This window comes from Caretta caretta, chromosome 14 (genome assembly GCF_965140235.1).
Source record: "Caretta caretta isolate rCarCar2 chromosome 14, rCarCar1.hap1, whole genome shotgun sequence".
NCBI lineage: Eukaryota > Metazoa > Chordata > Testudines > Cheloniidae > Caretta > Caretta caretta.
In genome coordinates this window covers 17,457,900-17,477,592 of record NC_134219.1, presented here as the reverse complement: position 1 = coordinate 17,477,592, position 19,693 = coordinate 17,457,900, and the positions used below count along the sequence as shown (strand labels likewise).

At 45.3% G+C, this 19,693-nt stretch overlaps 1 protein-coding gene across 2 annotated transcripts in view; it reads right to left on the bottom strand.

Moving 5' to 3' along the window:
• The window catches only part of MGAT5B (alpha-1,6-mannosylglycoprotein 6-beta-N-acetylglucosaminyltransferase B), a 182,445-nt gene that overhangs the window by 82,406 nt on the left and 80,346 nt on the right, over window positions 1-19,693 (bottom strand). For both annotated transcript variants that reach the window (XM_075119315.1, XM_075119316.1), the window contains exons 4-5: window positions 6,125-6,237; window positions 948-1,021 (exon numbers count right to left, since the gene is read on the bottom strand). In XM_075119315.1, the coding sequence (XP_074975416.1) occupies window positions 948-1,021; window positions 6,125-6,237 (187 nt within the window). The remainder of the gene's footprint in view (window positions 1-947; window positions 1,022-6,124; window positions 6,238-19,693) is intronic.

The following is a 19,693-nucleotide window of genomic DNA, read 5'->3' as shown; positions in this document are numbered from 1 at the left end:
TATGTTCTCTCCTGTGTGAAGGGTAACTGAGCCAGATATAAGTTTACACAATGAGAGAGAGAGAGAGAATTCTACTTGGTTTTAAAGGGATCAGCAGCCATTTCCTAAACCATCCACCCTTTGGATTGCTGTTTCTCCAGTTTTACCCTGGCAATTGCTTTGCACAGTTGCCAACTTTCACGTGGTAAAAAAGCACCCCGACTTTCACAATAAGCTAAAAATCAAGCTAATCCCATTTCAAAACAAAGCCAAAACAAGCCAATCCCTAAGAACACCAACACTCTATGTGACTAGATTCTCCCGGCGTACAGTTTGGGACTGTGGTGGGCCCGTTGTGTACCCCTGACTCTCTCTCCCTCCCTTGATTGCCCCCCCCGCCCCTGCTTGCCAGGAGCTGATCCAAAAAAAGAAGCAACAAGCTACAACAAGCAACAAGCCAAAAACTAGCCAACAAGAAACTCACAAGCCAATTAAGCCAAAAACAAGCCCAATTTCTGCATTTTTTTTGTGGGTTTGGCATGTCTGTTGCTTTGTTACCATTGGCAATGGCTTCCATCCAGGTTTTAATTTTTGCCCCAACCATTAAGACCTATTTTTAGAGGAGGACAGTGGGGGGAAAAATTAACTCACCAGGCCCTGAAGTACAGTAGAAGACACTACTGTCCATAGCATTATGAAAATCTCTACTTAGAAGGGGAAAGAGGTACCATGCCCATTGGTAGCTGGTGAGCTGATCCCAGGAAGAGGGTTCACAATTTTATTCATAAAAATGGAGATTAACCCAGTCTGCACCTAATGGGAAAGAAGATCTCTATCCCTTCCTGGCTGGCGTTGGGTAAGAGTGTTGTTAGGATGGAAATGGCACCTCTCGCAGTCCTTGGCTTTCTTCTGACCATAGGAAACCACCTCAAAATCAGTTTTGATGTGTCTGCTGTGAGATGACTCACCTCCACTTTTCCAGAGCAGTCAGGGTATTTGGGGTCTCTGGGCACCTCACACTGGTCCCGTCTGCCTTCTATCACTGTGGAAAGAGAATTTAGATACAGGGAGAAGTAGAAAACTTTTAGAATAGTGGAAACTCTAGAACTGGGGGGCAGGACACTGATCTGTGGTCAAGGTTTGCCATTCAGTTTTCACCACCCAAAAATCAATCCTTCCGACTTGATGCAATTGAGCAGCTGTAAGTGGTGCATGTGACAAAGGAACAAGCCTCCTCTAAAACACCCTGCCAGCTTGAATGAGCCTGAGTGAAACTTGTGGAGTAGGGAAATATTCACATGCAGTTATACCCGTTTATAGAATTACTGGAATTTATTGGAACACTGCAAGTACCAGCTCCAGCACAGACACATAACTGAACGTCCTGCTAAAACCCCCAGATCAGATACAACAACATAAAAACATAGAAGACAAAAGCTTAACATTGAGATAAAGATACAGCACCACCTGTTGGTGGAGGTGCATTACAATACCCATTTTCCAGAGAGAGAAACTGAGGCACAGAGTGGTAACGCGACTTGCTCCAGGTCACAGAGGAAGTGTTGTAGGAGCCAGGAGTCCTGATTTTCAGTCCCTGCTCTAAATGCTAGATGACATTTCCCTTATATTGGCTTTTTTCGTTTGTTTGAGTTGATGCTTCTGTTGGCTTGTATTTCTGCTGTTCTTTCAGCCCAAATTCCAGGGCATTTTCTAGAGGGAGAGTGACTCCAGTTCCAGATCCAACCTCTGATCACTCCCTGTACATTCTTTTAATAATCTGTAAATAGGCTTCTGTATCTAAGGCCGTACTCGACAGCCTTCCAGGCACAAACTGTAAAATTGCAACAAACAGTCCCACTGAGCTGTCAAACATAGAGCTCGCCCCTGGGGCTAGTGCTGCCAACACGTTCAGGTCAATTTGTGCTCTCAGAATAGCTTACACACACACAGAGTAGGAGTTCTGAAGCAGGCACTGACAAGCAACGCAGAGTGGGTGTAAATCACCAGACCTCCAGTGGGACACATACACTCTAGCAACCTGCCTAGAGAGAGGCCACCCAACTAACTAATGGTGTTATTAGTCCAGGATATATTTTAACTGCAGGTGGGTCCAAAGAAGCAATGTGCACTCTCTTTAGGCTTTGGGCTCAGGGTTTGGGTTCATGGCACAATCGGGGCTGATGTCTGGGTTTGTAGCCTATGCTGCCAAAATCTTCCAAGCTATTCTTGCATGATTTAAGCCCCAAATGGTAGAACTCCTGCAAGAACTGATCTTGGGGAATTTCTGACATCTTGAATTATAGAAGTCTCATGAGACAAGCTGTTCTCATATTTCAGCATTATCTGAAGCAGAAATTTGGCCCCTTCTGATTTTGGATACAACAATCTATCTATCAAAGTTTTTATACTGACACCCCTCACTGCAGGTCACTGAGGACTTTCCAAGTATTAAAAATACACAACAGTAATCTCATTTTTTTCTTCCCTGGTAGGTAGGAATAAAATGCTTGAGGGGGAAAGTGGGGGGTACTTATAATGTGAAGGTTAGACTGAAACTGAGTTTGGTATTTAACTCTGAGTGTGATTAGATCCATGGTCATTCCTATCCCTTGTGGAACTGAGTTTCACAGACTAGGTTTTGCTCCTCTGAAGTTCTGTCTCCTGCATGCTCAAGTCTCCCTCTCTTGGGTGATTCAGTAGACTGTCATTGTCGTGAGAGACCAGGGCCTCTTATACACAGTTTCCCTTCCCAGAATTCCTTGCAGTAAGCCTGTAAAACCTACAGGTCTCATCAGCCCTGGGAACTACTACTCCCAGAATTCCTCAAACCAGGGCCTAATCCAGGAACAGGGCAGAGTTGGACCTGAACCCCTTCTAAAAGGGTCACCTAACTTTTTGGGTATATCTACACTACGAGGTAGGGGTGTGATCCCCAGCTGGCACACACGTACTCACACTAGCTCTCATCTGAGCTAGCAGTAGCCCAGGCAGCAGCAGCATAGCCTACGCCCAAATTGGTACCCGCAGAGTTCGTGTTTGTTTGTACTTGGGACGACTAACTTGAGCCATGGCTGCTGCAGCCCATGGCACCACAGCTGCACTACTATTTTTAGCGTGCTAACTCGATGAGCGCTGGTGCACATATATGTAAATGAGCTGGGAGTCACGCCCCTCCAGCTCTGACTGTAGATATACTGCTAGATAGATGATTTTGGTGTTGTGAGCGCCTGTTAATTAGGAAGTCTTCAAAGATGGCCAACTCATTTTTCACTGAGCAGCTATCAGATGGTAACAAGTTTCAGGCACTACCGATCTGGATCAAATTTGGACTGCCATCCATTATTTATAAGCCGAAGAGTAAAGAGAAGAAACAAGGCGGGGGTGCAATAAGATATGTATAACTTGCTCCGATTGTTTTCCTTAACATGCTGCCAACAGCCAGGCAATTACTCACGCTGTTAATGGTAAATAAGGTCTCTACTACCCCTGTTCATTAGGAATCCTGGCTCCATAATACAGATGGGCATTAAACATTGATATTAGGACATGAACGGACAATCTTTTACTGCCTCATCTACATCTCTCCTGGTGTCAGGGGGCCAGCCGGGGCTGTTCAGAGTATTGAGCTTCCATGGCTGGAGGAAGAAATATTAGCAGGATGATAAATATTTCATACTCCGGGGATGGGGTGACTGCAGGCCAAGGAAGCCAGCACTGATATGCTCTTGTGCCCATCACATTAATCTTGGGGTTTTTTTAATCAAGTGCATTTGCAATTTCTAAAGATATGGCTTCGATTCAGCAAGGCAACGGCTCCAGCTTCAAGAGAAAACAAAGGGGCGACAGTGTGATATGCAGTGATCCTGGATTGCTTTGTTAAAAGGTGTTTATTGAGAAGGTCACTGCAACACCCAGGCAGATCATCACCCTTCTAAGAAAAGCTCTTGCCTCATCCTCTCTCTCTGCTCCTTCCTGCTCAGGGAAGCTCTTTTGAGCTCCACCCCTTGGAGCTGAGCAGCGTGGGGGAGCAGGGCTGTGCAGCCTCTCTTGCAAGCCCTACTACCACCAAACAGCTCAGCCAGCTGGGCTTCAGCTGCTTCCATTCATTCAGATTGCTGCCCACACCAGCTGCAGATGAAAGACCCAGTGGATGTTCTAGTTGAAATCCTCAGCTGGCTCCACTTGGCCAACTAGGGTTTGGAACAGAAGTACAGGCCAGGCCTCTTTGGCTACTGCTTCCTGATATCAGTTCTCCAGAAGAAACCAAGACCAACTGGGGAATTCTAGGGGTGCCAACTGGAATTTGCACTATGGCAGGAAGGAGGGAGAGAGCTAAAGAAAGGAAGAAGGGGAAAAAAGGAATGAATGGGCAAGGCTTAAAAACAGGAATGTAAGTGCTCGCCCTCAGATACAAGACAAGGGTTTTGTATTGTGTCTACTGGGGATTATTGTCTTAGGTAGATTAATATTAAATAAATGCATTATAGCTGCCTGATTAAAAATGTCAATAAACGGCATTGGAAGCACAATAATGCATGCCAGGATGTGCATTTGCCAGCCAATGTACACACTCTAGGAGTGTGCTGTGGTATAAATTGCAGCAGAGTACCTTAGCACACCCAGGGTGCATGTAAATGACCTTATGAACATGCACCATGCCGTGTGTTAGTGCTTACTTAGAAAACGGCTTTGCAATTCCGAATACCGGTCTGACAAGCCACCATCTTGGTCAACACCCCGGGGATTGAATCAGGAACCTCCGAAGCTGAAAGCATAAACTGCTACAGCTTGGGCTAACATGTCAAGGCTTGCTAATGGGGACTGTAACAGACTCATTTCCTCTGAAGAACAGGCATAGAGGGGAACCTGTAACACGCTCACCAGCGGTTTACATCAGCTTTAGCATATAGTGCTTTACTCATTAATCCCCAAAGTCTCTTTGGCTCTATCCTAGTCTATTATTCCCATTGTACAGGTAGGAAAACTGAAACAGAGAGGTTAAATGACTTGTCCAAGGCCACCCAATGAGTCCAACTGGCTGTCAGAGGAGTGATATCACACCCATATCTGTAGCACCCAGTAAATGATAGATTTTTTGCTGATTTTTTGATAGATGCAAGCTAACCATCTCAGATCAAATAAAACCCCTCCCACCACTGATCTTTGGTCCAAAATGTGAATTGAACCAAAGTAAATAATTTGGGAGATTTGAAATATTCTGATGTGTTTCCTCCACGTTTTTCATTTTTTCTGTGCCTCTGCATTTCCGGCTTTTGGCCAGGCCCAGATCCAGACAGAGCTATGCCCAAATCCCACAAGACAGAGGGTTCCTCCTGGGGTCAGGAGATGATGGCTCAGAGGATCAGTACTAGGAGAGACAGTTTAATTCTGGACCAGCTCACTAGTATTTGAAAGCAACCAATGCTCAGTTGACACCACATAACTGTGATAGGCATCTTAGAAATCCCATGATAGAGCTATCTAGCAGCTGTTCAGAAAGTGAGAAATGAGTTGGGGGTCTTGGTCCAGTCCCCCTGGGCAGGTATCCACTACACCAATTACTGCCCTCTAGCATAGAAGATAAGGCCAAGATTTTCAGAAGTGCCTCAGTTTTTGAGACGTTAAAGCATCTGCTTTCTGAAAATCTGGCCCCTTTAAAAGTTATTTCAAGCAGGGCCTCCAAAAAATGAGAGACCCAAAGTCACTATTCCCATTGGAAAACCACAGCCCACATCTTGACTGAACGCCTCTTCCAGACCTAACTCCGGTCTCGCCAGGTGAGAGTTGAGGCACATTGATGATGCAATAGGTGCATTCAGCATTGCTCTGGCCAGTGCTGCTCCTATTCCGGAAATCCCCGCATTTCACTAGCACTAAATTCACACTGAGCCAGAATAAGTAGTAGCAGGAATCTTGTCAAACAGCTCATTTTCTTCAGATATCCAACCTAATTTTGCAGACACAAGTGATTTGGGTAACTTCAGCTCAGCATCCAAATTCCTGGATCCGTATCCAAACCTATTGCAGTTGGCTTGTTTCTACTTTTTCCCTACAACATCTGTACAGCACTTAAGAGTTCCTGAGGGTGTGAACCTGCCCAGCATATAGAATCAGTGTATGTGCAGAAACGTCAGGGCACTCTTACCTTTCCCATTCATGAGGCTGTTCCGGAGAATCTGATCTACTTTCACTGCAATGTCAGAGACATTCTGAGCAATAGCTTGGATCCTCTCCATCAAACCTGCCACTGGCTGGAACCTGCAAAGTAAATAAATAAACCCTGAGAACACAATTCCTTCCTGTAAGGCGTCCAAGCTTGTTAGAAAGAGCCAGGAGGGCTTTCTGCCCAAATAGCAGTCGTTCTTAGGTGGCAAAATAGGTCACCGAGGGGAACAGCACTGATGATGGATATAATGATGGACTAAACCTTCCATTACTTGCTCACTCACAAATTCCATTCGCTTCCATGAGAGCTTTGACTGAGGGAGGACTGCGGGATTTGGCCCATCGTTATTTCCCGCCTGCCCACACATGCGCTCACACACAAAATGCAAATGCTCATGTCTGCTGGGGAAACTTGTTTTGCCTAATTTCAAACTTTCTCAAACAGCCTGTGTCCGAAATTCCTTCCCGAAGGTCATTGGGCTTGTGGTCTGCATAGGGAACGCTGTAAAAAAGGATGTAGACAGGCCAAAATGGAGGGGGAAAAGGGGGAAAGTGAAGGAGAGCACAACCAGAGAGAGAGAGTGTGAGAAAGAGGTGAAGGAGCAGAGAAGGGCAAGAGAGAAGAAATGGCTACAATATATAGACCATACACAGGGCAACTGCTTGGATCAAATTGGCTTTGCGAGTGCTAAAACCAGCTTGAGAGCCTTAGCCACCACAAGATCCATCCCTCGCCCAATAGCTCAGCTGGTAACCTGAATGAAGATGCATTCCCACCTGGATGCCGTCACAAGGCATTCCCTGGGAAGTGCTTGTGTCACTAAAGAGCAGGGACATGACATTTTTGCTGTGGAGTTAAGTGGTTACCAGAATATGTTTAATCTTTGAACAAATAATTACTGGCCCCCAGGTGTAGTGACCTAGCAATCTATGAGAAGAAGAGGTTCTGATTATCATTCAGCCAGTGGAATTAGCCATGTAATCACGAGGCAGATGCTAGCAACTTGTGATTAAGCTATTTTGAGGAGAGGTGCGGGAAAAGGTCAGTCCTGCCCAGAGTACCCGCCCCTTAGTGAGGAATTACAGCAAGTCCCCCAGGGAGCATTCATCCTTCAAGCAACTGATGAGGAGCAGCAGACCTGGGTGTCTGGGCCCCAGGGAATGGAGGGATAATCTATAACAACCCCAGTGATCAGTGGGAAGGCTCATTTCTTGCTCCTCCTGGGTCGGATTCTGACACCCCGACTTGCAATAGGCCTCCTTCAGAAAAACACATAAGCATGTCCTCCACTTTAAACCCACACTTAAATTCCATTGATCTCAATGGAACTTAACCATGTGTTTAAGAGGTTTGCTGAATCAGGACCGGCAACCTGTACCATGCATGATCTACCAATGGTGCCATTGAAATCAATGGGCCTTATTCTCATTTACACTAAGGCCCCAATGCATTGCTTTGGCAATGTAAAGGCACCTTAAATGGATGGAAACAACAGAGCAGTGCATTAACCTTGTGCAACACACCCGAGGAGGACAGAATCTGATCCTCTGTGAAGTGTTGCTCCTGTGACACATTTGACGTGGGCCAATCTTTCCATTTCAAACGTTCTGCTCTCTGTTTCCACAGCAGACGATAATATCTTGATGAGCTTGAATACCACAGTAAATCATTTCTCCTTCCACAATGTTAAGGTGCTAAGATTTTTCTCCAGCTATGTAGATCGTTAAAAAAAAAAAAAGAAAATGTCATAACTTGTGAGTAAAACCAAAAGGGCAACCTTGAATTATCACAGAACGAAAATATGCCCTGATTTTGGGTCCTTCTCACTAAAGTTTTACATTTGTTCTCTAGTGGATCAGTGAACCAGAAGGCTAGGATTTAAAGTGCCTCTGTCGTCAAGGCTAAAAAACCCCACTAGTTTTATGAACCCACACTACTTCAGTTGTTGATTTAAAGGCTGTTCTCTAGCAGCAAACGACTCACATTTTTCCTTCCAGGATGGTTTATGACCATCGATATTGGGCCATCACACTTCCATAGGGGAAACCACATATCCTGACATGTAAAAAAAAACAAACAAAAAAACCCTATTTAAAATCCAGAGGCTGTCACTCCCCAATGCGGTCACAAACCTGTGAAGGGATAACACAAGGGTCTAAATTATACCTGCCAGCTGTTAAAAATGCTAAAATCAAGAGATTCTTCCCGTGGTTTTGGCAACGTATCTGCCTACCAAAAGAACACAGGGCCAGAGCCTCAGCTGGTGTGCATCACCGAGGGTTCACTGACGTAAAATTCCCCTTGATCTTGACAAGGGTCGAGTTAGACAAGCTCGGAGGGCTTCTGAATAATCCACACTTAAATTGCAACCATTATCCAGTCATGGAGCAGAAATCATGCCATGGAATCATAGAAATGTAGGCCTGGAAGGAACCTTGATAGGTCATCTAGTCCAGTCCTCTGCACTGAGGCAGGATTAAGTATTATCTAGACCATCCCTGACAGGTGTTTGTCTGACCTGCTCTTAAAAATCTCCAAAGACAGAGATTCCACAGCCTCCCTAGGCAATTTGTTCAGTGCTTAACTACCTTGACAGTTAGGAAGGTTTTCCTAATGTCTAAGCTAAATATCCCTTGTTGCCATTTAAGCCCATTGTTTCTTGCCCTATCCTCACTGGTTAAGGAGAACAATTTATCACGTTCCTCTTTAGAACAATCTTTTATATACCTGACGACAGTTACCATGTCCACCCTGAGTCTTCTCTTCTCCATATTAAACAAACCCATTTTTTCCCAAGCTTTCCTCGTGAGGTCATGTTTTCTAGATCTTTCATCATTTTTGCCATGTGACCGAGGCAACCAACTACACACCACTGGTGGTGAACAGCTGAAAGTAACAGCTTGCAAACAAGCAGTAGATCACTCCAAGAATTCAGCAGTTACTTACAAATCATGGGCCCAATTCTCAGATGTGCAAAGGCCCATATGAACCTCGTGGATCAATCCACATGAGAACTCCTCTCATGTAAACCCTTCACAGTCTCAGGCAAGAGGCCCCGCCCCTGCCCTGCCCCTTCTCTGAGGCCCGCCCACTCCATCCCCCCTCTGTCATTCTCTCCCCCACCCTCACTCACTCGCTCATTTTCACTCAGGGCGGGAGGTGGTGAGGGCTCTGGCTGGGGATTCAGGCTCCAGGGTGGGGCCAGAAATGAGGGGTTCAGGGTATGGAAGGGGGCTCTGGGGTGGGGCAGGGTTTGGAGTGCGGGAAGGGGTGAGGGATCCGGGCTCTGTGGTGGAGCTGGGGATGAGAGATTTGAGGTATGGGAGGGGGCTCTGGGCTGGGTCTGAGGGGTTTAGAGTATGGGAGGGGGCTCTGGGCTGAGGGAGGGGGTTGGAGTGTGGGAGGGAGTATGGGTTCTGGGCTGGGGGTGAGGGCTCTAGGGTGCAGCCACAAATGAGAGGTTCAGGGTGTGGGAGGGGGCTCCAGTCTGGGACAGGGTGTTGGGTGCGGGGGAGGGCTCCAGGCTGGGGCTGAGGGGTTCAGAGTGTGGGAGGGGGTGTGGGGTGCAGGCTATGGGAAGGAGTTTGGGTGCAGGAGGGGGCTCAGGGCTGGGGCAGGGGGTTGGGGCACAGGAGGGGGCTTCGGGTGTAGGCTCCAGGTGGCCAAATTGGGGCAAGGAGTGGGGGTGCGGGCTCCGGCTGTGGGTGTGGGTTCTCGGGTGGGGCATGGGATGAGGGGTTTGAGGTGCAGGAGGGGGCTCGGGGCTGGGTCAGGGGTTTGGGGTGCTTGAGTGGGTGCAGGGTTCAGGCTCTGGGCGCTGCTTACCTCAGGTGGCTCCTGGGAAGGGCAACATGTCCCTTGGCTCCTAGACAGAGGCTCAGCCAGGCAGCTCTGCATGCTGCCTTCATCCGCAGGCACCGCCTCTGCAGCTTCCATTGGCTACGGTTCCTGGCCAATGGGAGCTGCGGTGCTGGCACTCGCGGCAGGGGCAGCATGCGGAACTCCCCTGGCCACCCCTAGGCCTAGGAGCCAGGGACATGTCACCCTTCCTGGGAACCACGTGAAGCCAGGTAGGGAGCCTGTCAGTCCCACCACCCAGACCTTTAACAGCCTGGCCAGCGGTGCTGACTGAAGCCGCCAGGGTCCCTTTTCAATCAGATGTTCCTGGTCACCTGGCAACCCTAGTCCACACAAATCAGTCTGACTCTGGTCAGCAAGTACTCAGGACCTGGGTCCTTGGACCCTGCTAGGAGGATGGGTCATAGCCTGAATCCAGCTGCGACTTGGATCCAAGCCCTTTCATTTTTCAATGTGAACGCAGCTCAAGTCACAGACCTCAGACGGAAGGTCTGCATGGTGCAGTATAGACACATTAGCATGACTATGATACCTAGGTCTGGCAAATTGTAAACCCAGGTTTACAATTCAGCGTGGATGCTCAAACATGGACTTGGAAACACCAACTCCATAAGACCAGGGCTTAGTGTGCACTGAGGACATACCCAAAGGCTTAAAGTCACCTTTGTCCTCCATCTCATCTCTTGTGATGAGCACAGCTCAGCCAGACCTGAGATATGGGGTCAACAAACACTTCAAATGAAATCAGGATCAGCTCCCAGATGAATCGCTAACCAGGAAAGTACTATAATAATGGGTCAGATTCCCAGCAGGTATAAATCCCATAACCCCACTGGAGTTAGTGGTGCTGTGGTTTACACCAGCTGAGGAGCTGGGCCAGTATTCATGCCCAATAGTTTGACTAACCCTACTAACCCGCAGCTGATCCTTTAACAAAAAGAACTGAAGTCAGAGATCTTGGATGTAAAATGTATGTTTGATTATCGCCCTCAAACAATGCTTGCATTTCTCTTTAAATATTTCTCTTTAGTTGTACTGCAAAGCTTTCCATGAAAGGTGCTAAGGAAATTTATGAGGAAATGTAAACTGAAGTGACTAGGATCAAGAAGGCAAATGAATATTCTCCTCACTTTAGCTATTTCGGAGTTGAAGAATGTCCGTCATGATTCTTGGAGTTTTGTCACATATTCAAGCAATGAACAATGGTTGAAAATGTTACTTTAAACCAAATAAACCAAAATCTTGTGCCAATTATATTTGCTATTTTGCCACACTGGTTCAGACACAAGTCAATACAAAACAAGCATTTATTACATCAAGATATTTCATCCTAATTCCTGAATTTGCATCCAGCATGCACTTTTGACTTAAGCTATTAAACAGATGGCAAGAAAGTTAAGCATAAATTACTAAACCCATCATTAAAATGATTTTCAACTTGGGCAAGAGGGATAGAAAATAAAATATTTAAACTGCGAACCTCATAGAGATAAAAGGGTTCTGCCGTAGCTTGCTGGAACATTATGCTTTACTGATAGTGACAGAAGACAATGAGAAGAAAAATGTAAATGGTCTACCCTGGTTAGTGATAGCAGAGTAAGATAGGGAATTTTTAAACGCTATTTTAACTTCACTACCAAAGAAATGAAGGAGTTTAAGAACTATTTACCAGAGTGAAATTCACCCGGTGCAGAGGGCCAGCACAAAGCTTACACACTACTTAGATCTCACTTAAACTCCGTTTTAAGCGCTTTCACCGATTATGTAATGTCATTAATCTATGGAACTGACTACTGCAGGAGGTCATTGACATCTGTTAGACTACATACAGGTTCAGGGGTCAGGCTGAATGCTTCTTATTACAGGATCAGAACCTACATCAAAAACTGTGGCTAGAATTTTTAAAAGGCTGTATAATTTCATGACTGATATTAATTGGCCCAGATTTTCCAGGATTGGGGCCTTAGACTGGAAGCTCTTTGGAGCAGGGAGGGTTGTCTTAATTCTCATTTATACTAAAAGAAGCCATTTATGCAGGTAGACCACCAGTGCAAGTGACAATCAGGACTCTACTCTAATCTTTGTATGTTGAGGGCCTAGAACAATGGGGCCTGGATCTCAGCTGAGCGCTCTGGGTGCTACAGTTACATAACTCTACTATTATTATTAGCACTGAGCAAATAATTGATTTTCTGGTTCAATGACGAAACGAAAAAAAAGAAACCAAGAAAAAAAATGTGTTTTGTTTTGTTTTGTTTCAAACTGAATTTGTTCGGTTTTTCTTGTCGAAACAAAAAACTGAAAAAAAATTGTTTAGGTCAATTCAACATTTCAAAATAAAATGGTTTGTTTCTAAACAAAACATCAAAACAGTTCATTTAGAAAATGTTAAAATGACCTATTCTGACTTTTTAAAAAAATGAAACTGCATTTTTCAGAGAATTTGCTATTGGCCGAAAAAGAATTGCTTACCTCTAATTATGATGGCATAGCTAGATTATCAATATTTCCTACACAAGCACAGCCAAAGGGGTAACCTGCTTCCCAGAACATCAGTTGGCAGGGAGTAGGAATGAGCTCTTTAAAAAGAAAATGCTTCTGTAGTGAAGATATAAATCCTACCAAACTGCGCTGGAGATTTGCCAGTGACTGAAACTAGAGTAAATTACTGTAGGTTTTCGAGAATGAATTTTTCCCTGGGACCTTAAAAATGTTTACTACTGCAAATATAGTACTTTTACTTCTAACCATCCACATTGATTTTACCTTTATCATGTTTAGATTTATATTTCCTTGTGTTTGATTAAGATTCAGATCACAATGTAGTTTATAAAACACCATATACAGTATTTATCTTGTTTCAAAAACTCCTATGAAGATATATCTTTCCACACTGGCAGACCATTTTGGGGATAATGTAGCTTGAGGTTGATTGTTCCTTTACTTTTTGAAGGCATTAATTTGGTTCCCCTTGCTTTGTCTCATGCCTCCGACTTCGCAGCACCAGTTTAGTTATAGCACGTTTATCCCTTTACAAGGTACTGTATATTTATTGCCTCTTATAAAATGAGCATTATGAAAAGATGAATCTGTTTCTATGTGTGTGTTGTCTTGATAATACAAACCATAAACATACTTGCTGACTCATCTTGTATGTTTAGCTATTAACTGTCGTAAGCAATGATTATAGTGAGATCAACACACATGGAAGTAATGTTGGTATTTGCAATATAGGACATTGTCTATAGAAGGTATCTGATGATATTAACAGTTGTGTAGCACCATTCACCAAAGGAGCTCAAATCTCTGTTCACAAAGGTGTGTGTTAGTATCTGCTTTTTCAAAGATGGGGAAACCGAGGCACAGAGCAGTTATGTTACAGGTACAAAGTAATATGGCAACTCAAAGTAGCAGAGCTGGGACTAGAACCAAGAAGTCTTGACCCCTAGTCCTCTGCTCTAGCTAGTACGCTACACTACCACCTCGTATAGGCACAAGTAGTGTGAACCTGTACATGGGGCACTAGCCTGGGAGTCAGGAGACCTGCATTTCATTCTCCACTTTGCCCCTTGTTTGCACTGTTTGTGTTCCCAAGTCACCGTGCCTCTCCTTGACTCGGTTTCCCTCCCACCATAAAACAAGGATAATGATGCTCACTCATCCTTGCCAAATGCTTTAGGAACCATAGATGAAAAAGGCTATATAAGTTATAAGCATTATTATGTTCCATAGAAATAATAATAATAAATAATAATAATAATACCCAGCTCTTACATTATGCCTTTCATCTTTAGATCTCAAAGCCTTTTACCAAGGAAGTCAGTACAATTATTCCCACAGGCTTCATCAAATCAATTTCACACAAAATATTATACAGCAAAGTATGTTTCAAATACATGTTTCAGTAGCTCTGTATTCTGCAGTAAGCTTCATCCTATCCTATTGAGGTGAATAGCTCAATCTTGTCTCCATGAACATCTGCTTGAATAAAGAACTAAATTAGCTCTGGCAGTGTTTTCGCTCCTTCCGTACTCACTTTCTGCAAACAGTCTAGCGAACGTGTTCCATGACAGAAACGTTCATTGAAACAGCTCGTTTTAAGCAAATATTAGATGACAGGCACTGAGTCGTTTTTGAACTCTTTTGATACTAAGAGTTACGCTCAGCCAAACAGGGGAAAGAAACAATGTCATGTGACATGTATATCCAATCAGTACTAATCAAGGGGCTGCTACTGTATACACTTCCATAAGTCACTTTACTCACAGACATAGTCCTGTTTACTTTAATGAGATGACTCCTCTGAGTAACGTTACTCACGTGAGTGTGTTTCCAGGACTGACCTCCAGCACAGTTAAAACTTAGAGTTTTTCATCCAGCTGGTCAAAACATTTTGAAATTTTGATGGGGGAAAAAAGGGAAATGCCCATAAAAATTTTGACTCATTTTTGGACCATCACTAATATCAAACAGCTGCAAAGAACACTCCACACAGCAAAAGGAATTTACTGACAATCCACACTCAACTATTTTCAAATCAATTTAAGAAAATCGTAAGCTAATTCATGACCAGGCTGAGGCTAAATTCTAGACTAATGCCCTGATCCTGCAGTGGACTGTGGGGACAGACCCCCCGAGTCTGAGGCAGTGCTCCACTTACTTCAGTGGGATTTACTCCCATGAGCAATTACACACACATGTATGTGTGTCAAGATCAGTCACTCGGGTGGGGTACTCACAGCACATGAAGTTAAGCATATGTATTAGTCTGTACGGGATTGGGGCTTTGGATATGTGTGTCAATCCTTTGACCCCCAGAAGGGCTCCATGCAGCCTTGGGGCTCTATATAGAATCAGTTGCTGGATCAAGGCCAAAATGAATTGCTACAAGTTCACAGAATCATAGAATCATAGAATATCAGGGTTGGAAGAGACCTCAGGAGGTCATCTAGTCCAAACCCTGCTCAAAGCAGGACCAATCCCCAACTAAATCATCCCAGCCAGGGTTTTGTCAAGCCTGACCTTAAAAACCTCTAAGGAAGGAGATTCCACCACCTCCCTAGGTAACCCATTCCAGTGCTTCACCACTAGTGAAAAAGTATTTCCTAATATCCCACCTAAACCTCCCCCACTGCAACTTGAGACGATTACTCCTTGTTCTGTCATCTGCTACCACTGAGAACAGTCTAGAGCCATCCTCTTTGGAACCCCCTTTCAGGTAGTTGAAAGCAGCTATCAAATCCCCCCTCATTCTTCTCTTCTGCAGACTAAATAATCCCAGTTCCCTCAGCCTCTGCTCATAAGTCATGTGCTCCAGTCCCCTAGTCATTTTTGTTGCCCTCCGCTGGACTCTTTCCAATTTTTCCACATCCTTCTTTTAGTGTGGGGCCCAAAATTGGACTCAGTACTCCAGATGAGGCCTCACCAGTGCCGAATAGAGGGGAACAATCACATCCCTCGATCTGCTGACAATGCTCCTATTTATACAGCCCAAAATGCTGTTAGCCTTCTTGGCCACAAGGGCACACTGTTGACTCATAAAAAGAAAAGGAGTACTTGTGGCACCTTAGAGACTAACCAATTTATTTGAGCATAAGCTTTTGTGAGCTACAGCTCACTTCATCGGATGCATTCAGTGGAAAATACAGTGAGGAGATTTATATACACACAGAACATGAAAAAATGGGTGATTCCAACAATTTCCATCCCACCATCAACCTCAGCCTGGACCAGTCCACACAAGAGCTAAACCCAAGGTTGTGAGTTCAATCCTTGAGGGGGCCATTTAGGGATCCGGGGCAAAAATTGGGGATTGGTCCTGCTTTGAGCAGGGGGTTGGACTAGATGACCTCCTGAGGTCCCTTCCAACCCTGATATTCTATGATTCTAAGAGATCCACTTCCTGGACACTACGGTGCTAATAAGCGATGGTCACATAAACATCACCCTATACCGGAAACCTACTGACGGCTATTCCTACCTACATGCCTCCAGCTTTCACCCAGACCACACCACATGATCCATTGTCTACAGCCAAGCTCTATGATACAACTGCATTTGCTCCAACCCCTCAGACAGAGACAAACACCTACAAGATAGCCAGAGATGTCAAGAGTAACAAGAAGGGTTTCTTCAGGTATGTTGGCAACAAGAAGAAAGCCAAGGAATGTGTGGGCCCCTTACTGAATGAGGGAGGCAAACTGGTGACAGAGGATGTGGAAAAAGCTAATGTACTCAATGCTTTTTTTGCCTCTGTTTTCACTAACAAGGTCAGCTCCCAGACTGCTACGCTGGGCATCACAAAATGGGGAAGAGATGGCCAGCCCTCTGTGGAGATAGAGGTGGTTAGGGACTATTTAGAAAAGCTGGACGTGCACAAGTCCATGGGGCCGGACGAGTTGCATCCGAGAGTGCTGAAGGAACTGGCGGCTGTGATTGCAGAGCCATTGGCCATTGTCTTTGAAAACTCGTGGCGAACCGGGGAAGTCCCGGATGACTGGAAAAAGGCTAATGTAGTGCCAATCTTTAAAAAAGGGAAGAAGGAGGATCCTGGGAACTACAGGCCAGTCAGCCTCACTTCAGTCCTTGGAAAAATCATGGAGCAGGTCCTCAAAGAATCAATCCTGAAGCACTTGCATGAGAGGAAAGTGATCAGGAACAGCCAGCATGGATTCACCAAGGGAAGGTCATGCCTGACTAATCTAATCGCCTTTTATGATGAGATTACTGGTTCTGTGGATGAAGGGAAAGCAGTGGATGTATTGTTTCTTGACTTTAGCAAAGCTTTTGACACAGTCTCCCACAGTCTTCTTGTCAGCAAGTTAAGGAAGTATGGGCTGGATGAATGCACTACAAGGTGGGTAGAAAGCTGGCTAGATTGTAGGGCTCAACGGGTAGTGATCAATGGCTCCATATCTAGTTGGCAGCCGGTATCAAGTGGAGTACCCCAAGGGTCAGTCCTGGGGCCGGTTTTGTTCAATATCTTCATAAATGATCTGGAGGATGGTGTGGATTGCACTCTCAGCAAATTTGCGGATGATACTAAACTGGGAGGAGTGGTAGATACGCTGGAGGGGAGGGATAGGATACAGAAAGACCTAGACAAATTGGAGGATTGGGCCAAAAGAAATCTGATGAGGTTCAATAAGGATAAGTGCAGGGTCCTGCACTTAGGATGGAAGAACCCAATGCACAGCTACAGACTAGGGACCGAATGGCTAGGCAGCAGTTCTGCGGAAAAGGACCTAGGGGTGACAGTGGACGAGAAGCTGGATATGAGTCAGCAGTGTGCCCTTGTTGCCAAGAAGGCCAATGGCATTTTGGGATGTATAAGTAGGGGCATAGCGAGCAGATCGAGGGACGTGATCGTTCCCCTCTATTCGACATTGGTGAGGCCTCATCTGGAGTACTGTGTCCAGTTTTGGGCCCCACACTTCAAGAAGGATGTGGATAAATTGGAGAGAGTCCAGCGAAGGGCAACAAAAATGATTAGGGGACTGGAACACATGAGTTATGAGGAGAGGCTGAGGGAGCTGGGATTGTTTAGCCTGCAGAAGAGAAGAATGAGGGGGGATTTGATAGCTGCTTTCAACTACCTAAAAGGGGGTTCCAAAGAGGATGGCTCTAGACTGTTCTCAATTGTAGCAGATGACAGAACGAGGAGTAATGGTCTCAAGTTGCAGTGGGGGAAGTTTAGATTGGACCTTAGGAAAAACTTTTTCACTAAGAGGGTGGTGAAACACTGGAATGCGTTACCTAGGGAGGTGGTAGAATCTCCTTCCTTAGAGGTTTTTAAGGTCAGGCTTGACAAAGCCCTGGCTGGGATGATTTAACTGGGAATTGGTCCTGCTTTGAGCAGGGGGTTGGACTAGATGACCTTCTGGGGTCCCTTCCAACCCTGATATTCTATGATTCTATGATTCTAAGATCTCTATCAAGCATTCTTACAACTACAATACCCACCTGCTGAAGTGAAGAAACAGATTGACAGAGCCAGAAGAGTACCCAGAAGTCACCTACTACAGGACAGGCCCAACAAAGAAAATAACAGAACGCCACAAGCCATCACCTTCAGCCCCCAGCTAAAACTTCTCCAGCGCATCATCAAGGATCTACAACCTATCCTGAAGGACGACCCATCACTCTCACAGATCTTGGGAGACAGGCCAGTCCTTGCCTACAGACAGGCCCCCAACCTGAAGCAAATACTCACCAGCAACCACACACCACACAACAGAACCACTAACCCAGGAACCTATCCTTGCAACAAAGCCCATTGCCAACTGTGTCCACATATCTATTCAGGGGACACCATCATAGGGCCTAATCACATCAGCCACACTATCAGAGGCTCGTTCACCTGCGCATCTACCAGTGTGATATATGCCATCATCTGCCAGCAATGCCCCTCTGCCATGTACATTGGTCAAACTGGACAGTCTCTACGTAAAAGAATAAATGGACACAAACCAGATGTCAAGAATTATAACATTCATAAACCAGTCGGAGAACACTTCAATCTCTCTGGTCACTCGATCTCTGACCTAAAAGTCGCAGTATTACAACAAAAAGACTTCAAAACCAGACTCCTACGAGAGATTGCTGAATTGGAATTAATTTGCAAACTGGATACAGTTAACTCAGGCTTGAATAGAGACTGGGAGTGGATGTGTCATTACACAAAGTAAAACTATTTCCCCATGTTTATTCCCCCCCTCCCCCCACTGTTCCTCAGACGTTCTTGTTAACTGCTGGAAATGGCCCACCTTGATTATCACTACAAAAGGTTTTCTTTGCCCCTCCCACCCCCTCCCGCTCTCCTGCTGGTAATAGGTCATCTTAAGTGATCACTCTCCTTACAGTGTGTATGATAACACTCATTTTTTCATGTTCTGTGCGTATATAAATCTCCTCCCTGTATTTTCCACTGAATGCATCTGATGAAGTGAGCTGTAGCTCACGAAAGCTTATGCTCAAATAAATTGGTTAGTCTCTAAGGTGCCACAAGTACTCCTTTTCTTTTTGCGAATTCAGACTAACACGGCTGCTACTCTGAACACTGTTGACTCATATCCAGCTTCTTGTCCACTGTGACCCCGAGGTCCTTTTCTGCAGAACTGCTGCCGAGCCGCTCAGTCCCTCATCTGTAGCGGTGCCTGGGATTCTTCCGTCCTGCACTTGTCCTTGTCGAACCTCATCAGATTTCTTTTGGCCCAGTCCTCTATTTGCTTATCTTCAATACTGCAGGAGTTAACATCTCAATATCTCCTACCTACACTGCATACGTGACACTATATGTATGTCTGTAGATTCTGTGCTTTGTATGTGGCTAATCACCGTCAGCGCTAAACGCGTGTTCTTTGATACTGGCCTTCAAAGAAGAAACTGGGCTGCTCTTTGTATAAATTGCTGTGACTGGCTGTAAGGAACTCGCCCTTTGGTGGGAAGCAGGAGGGTTAATGGCCACAGCACAGATGCCTGATCTTATGCCAGGGGCCCCAGCCAGGAGATGAAGAATCAGTCAGAGCAAATTACTCTGTCCCCTGAGACTGTAAGAGTGGGGTCCTAAGAGCTTCTGGCTTTGGGGCTGACCTGGGAGAAAGTCGGCCCCATGGAAAAAGAGCAGTCTGCAGGATCCCATGATTAAGCCCAGTGCACTGTTCAGTTTGTACAGTGACCCTTGGCTAGGAG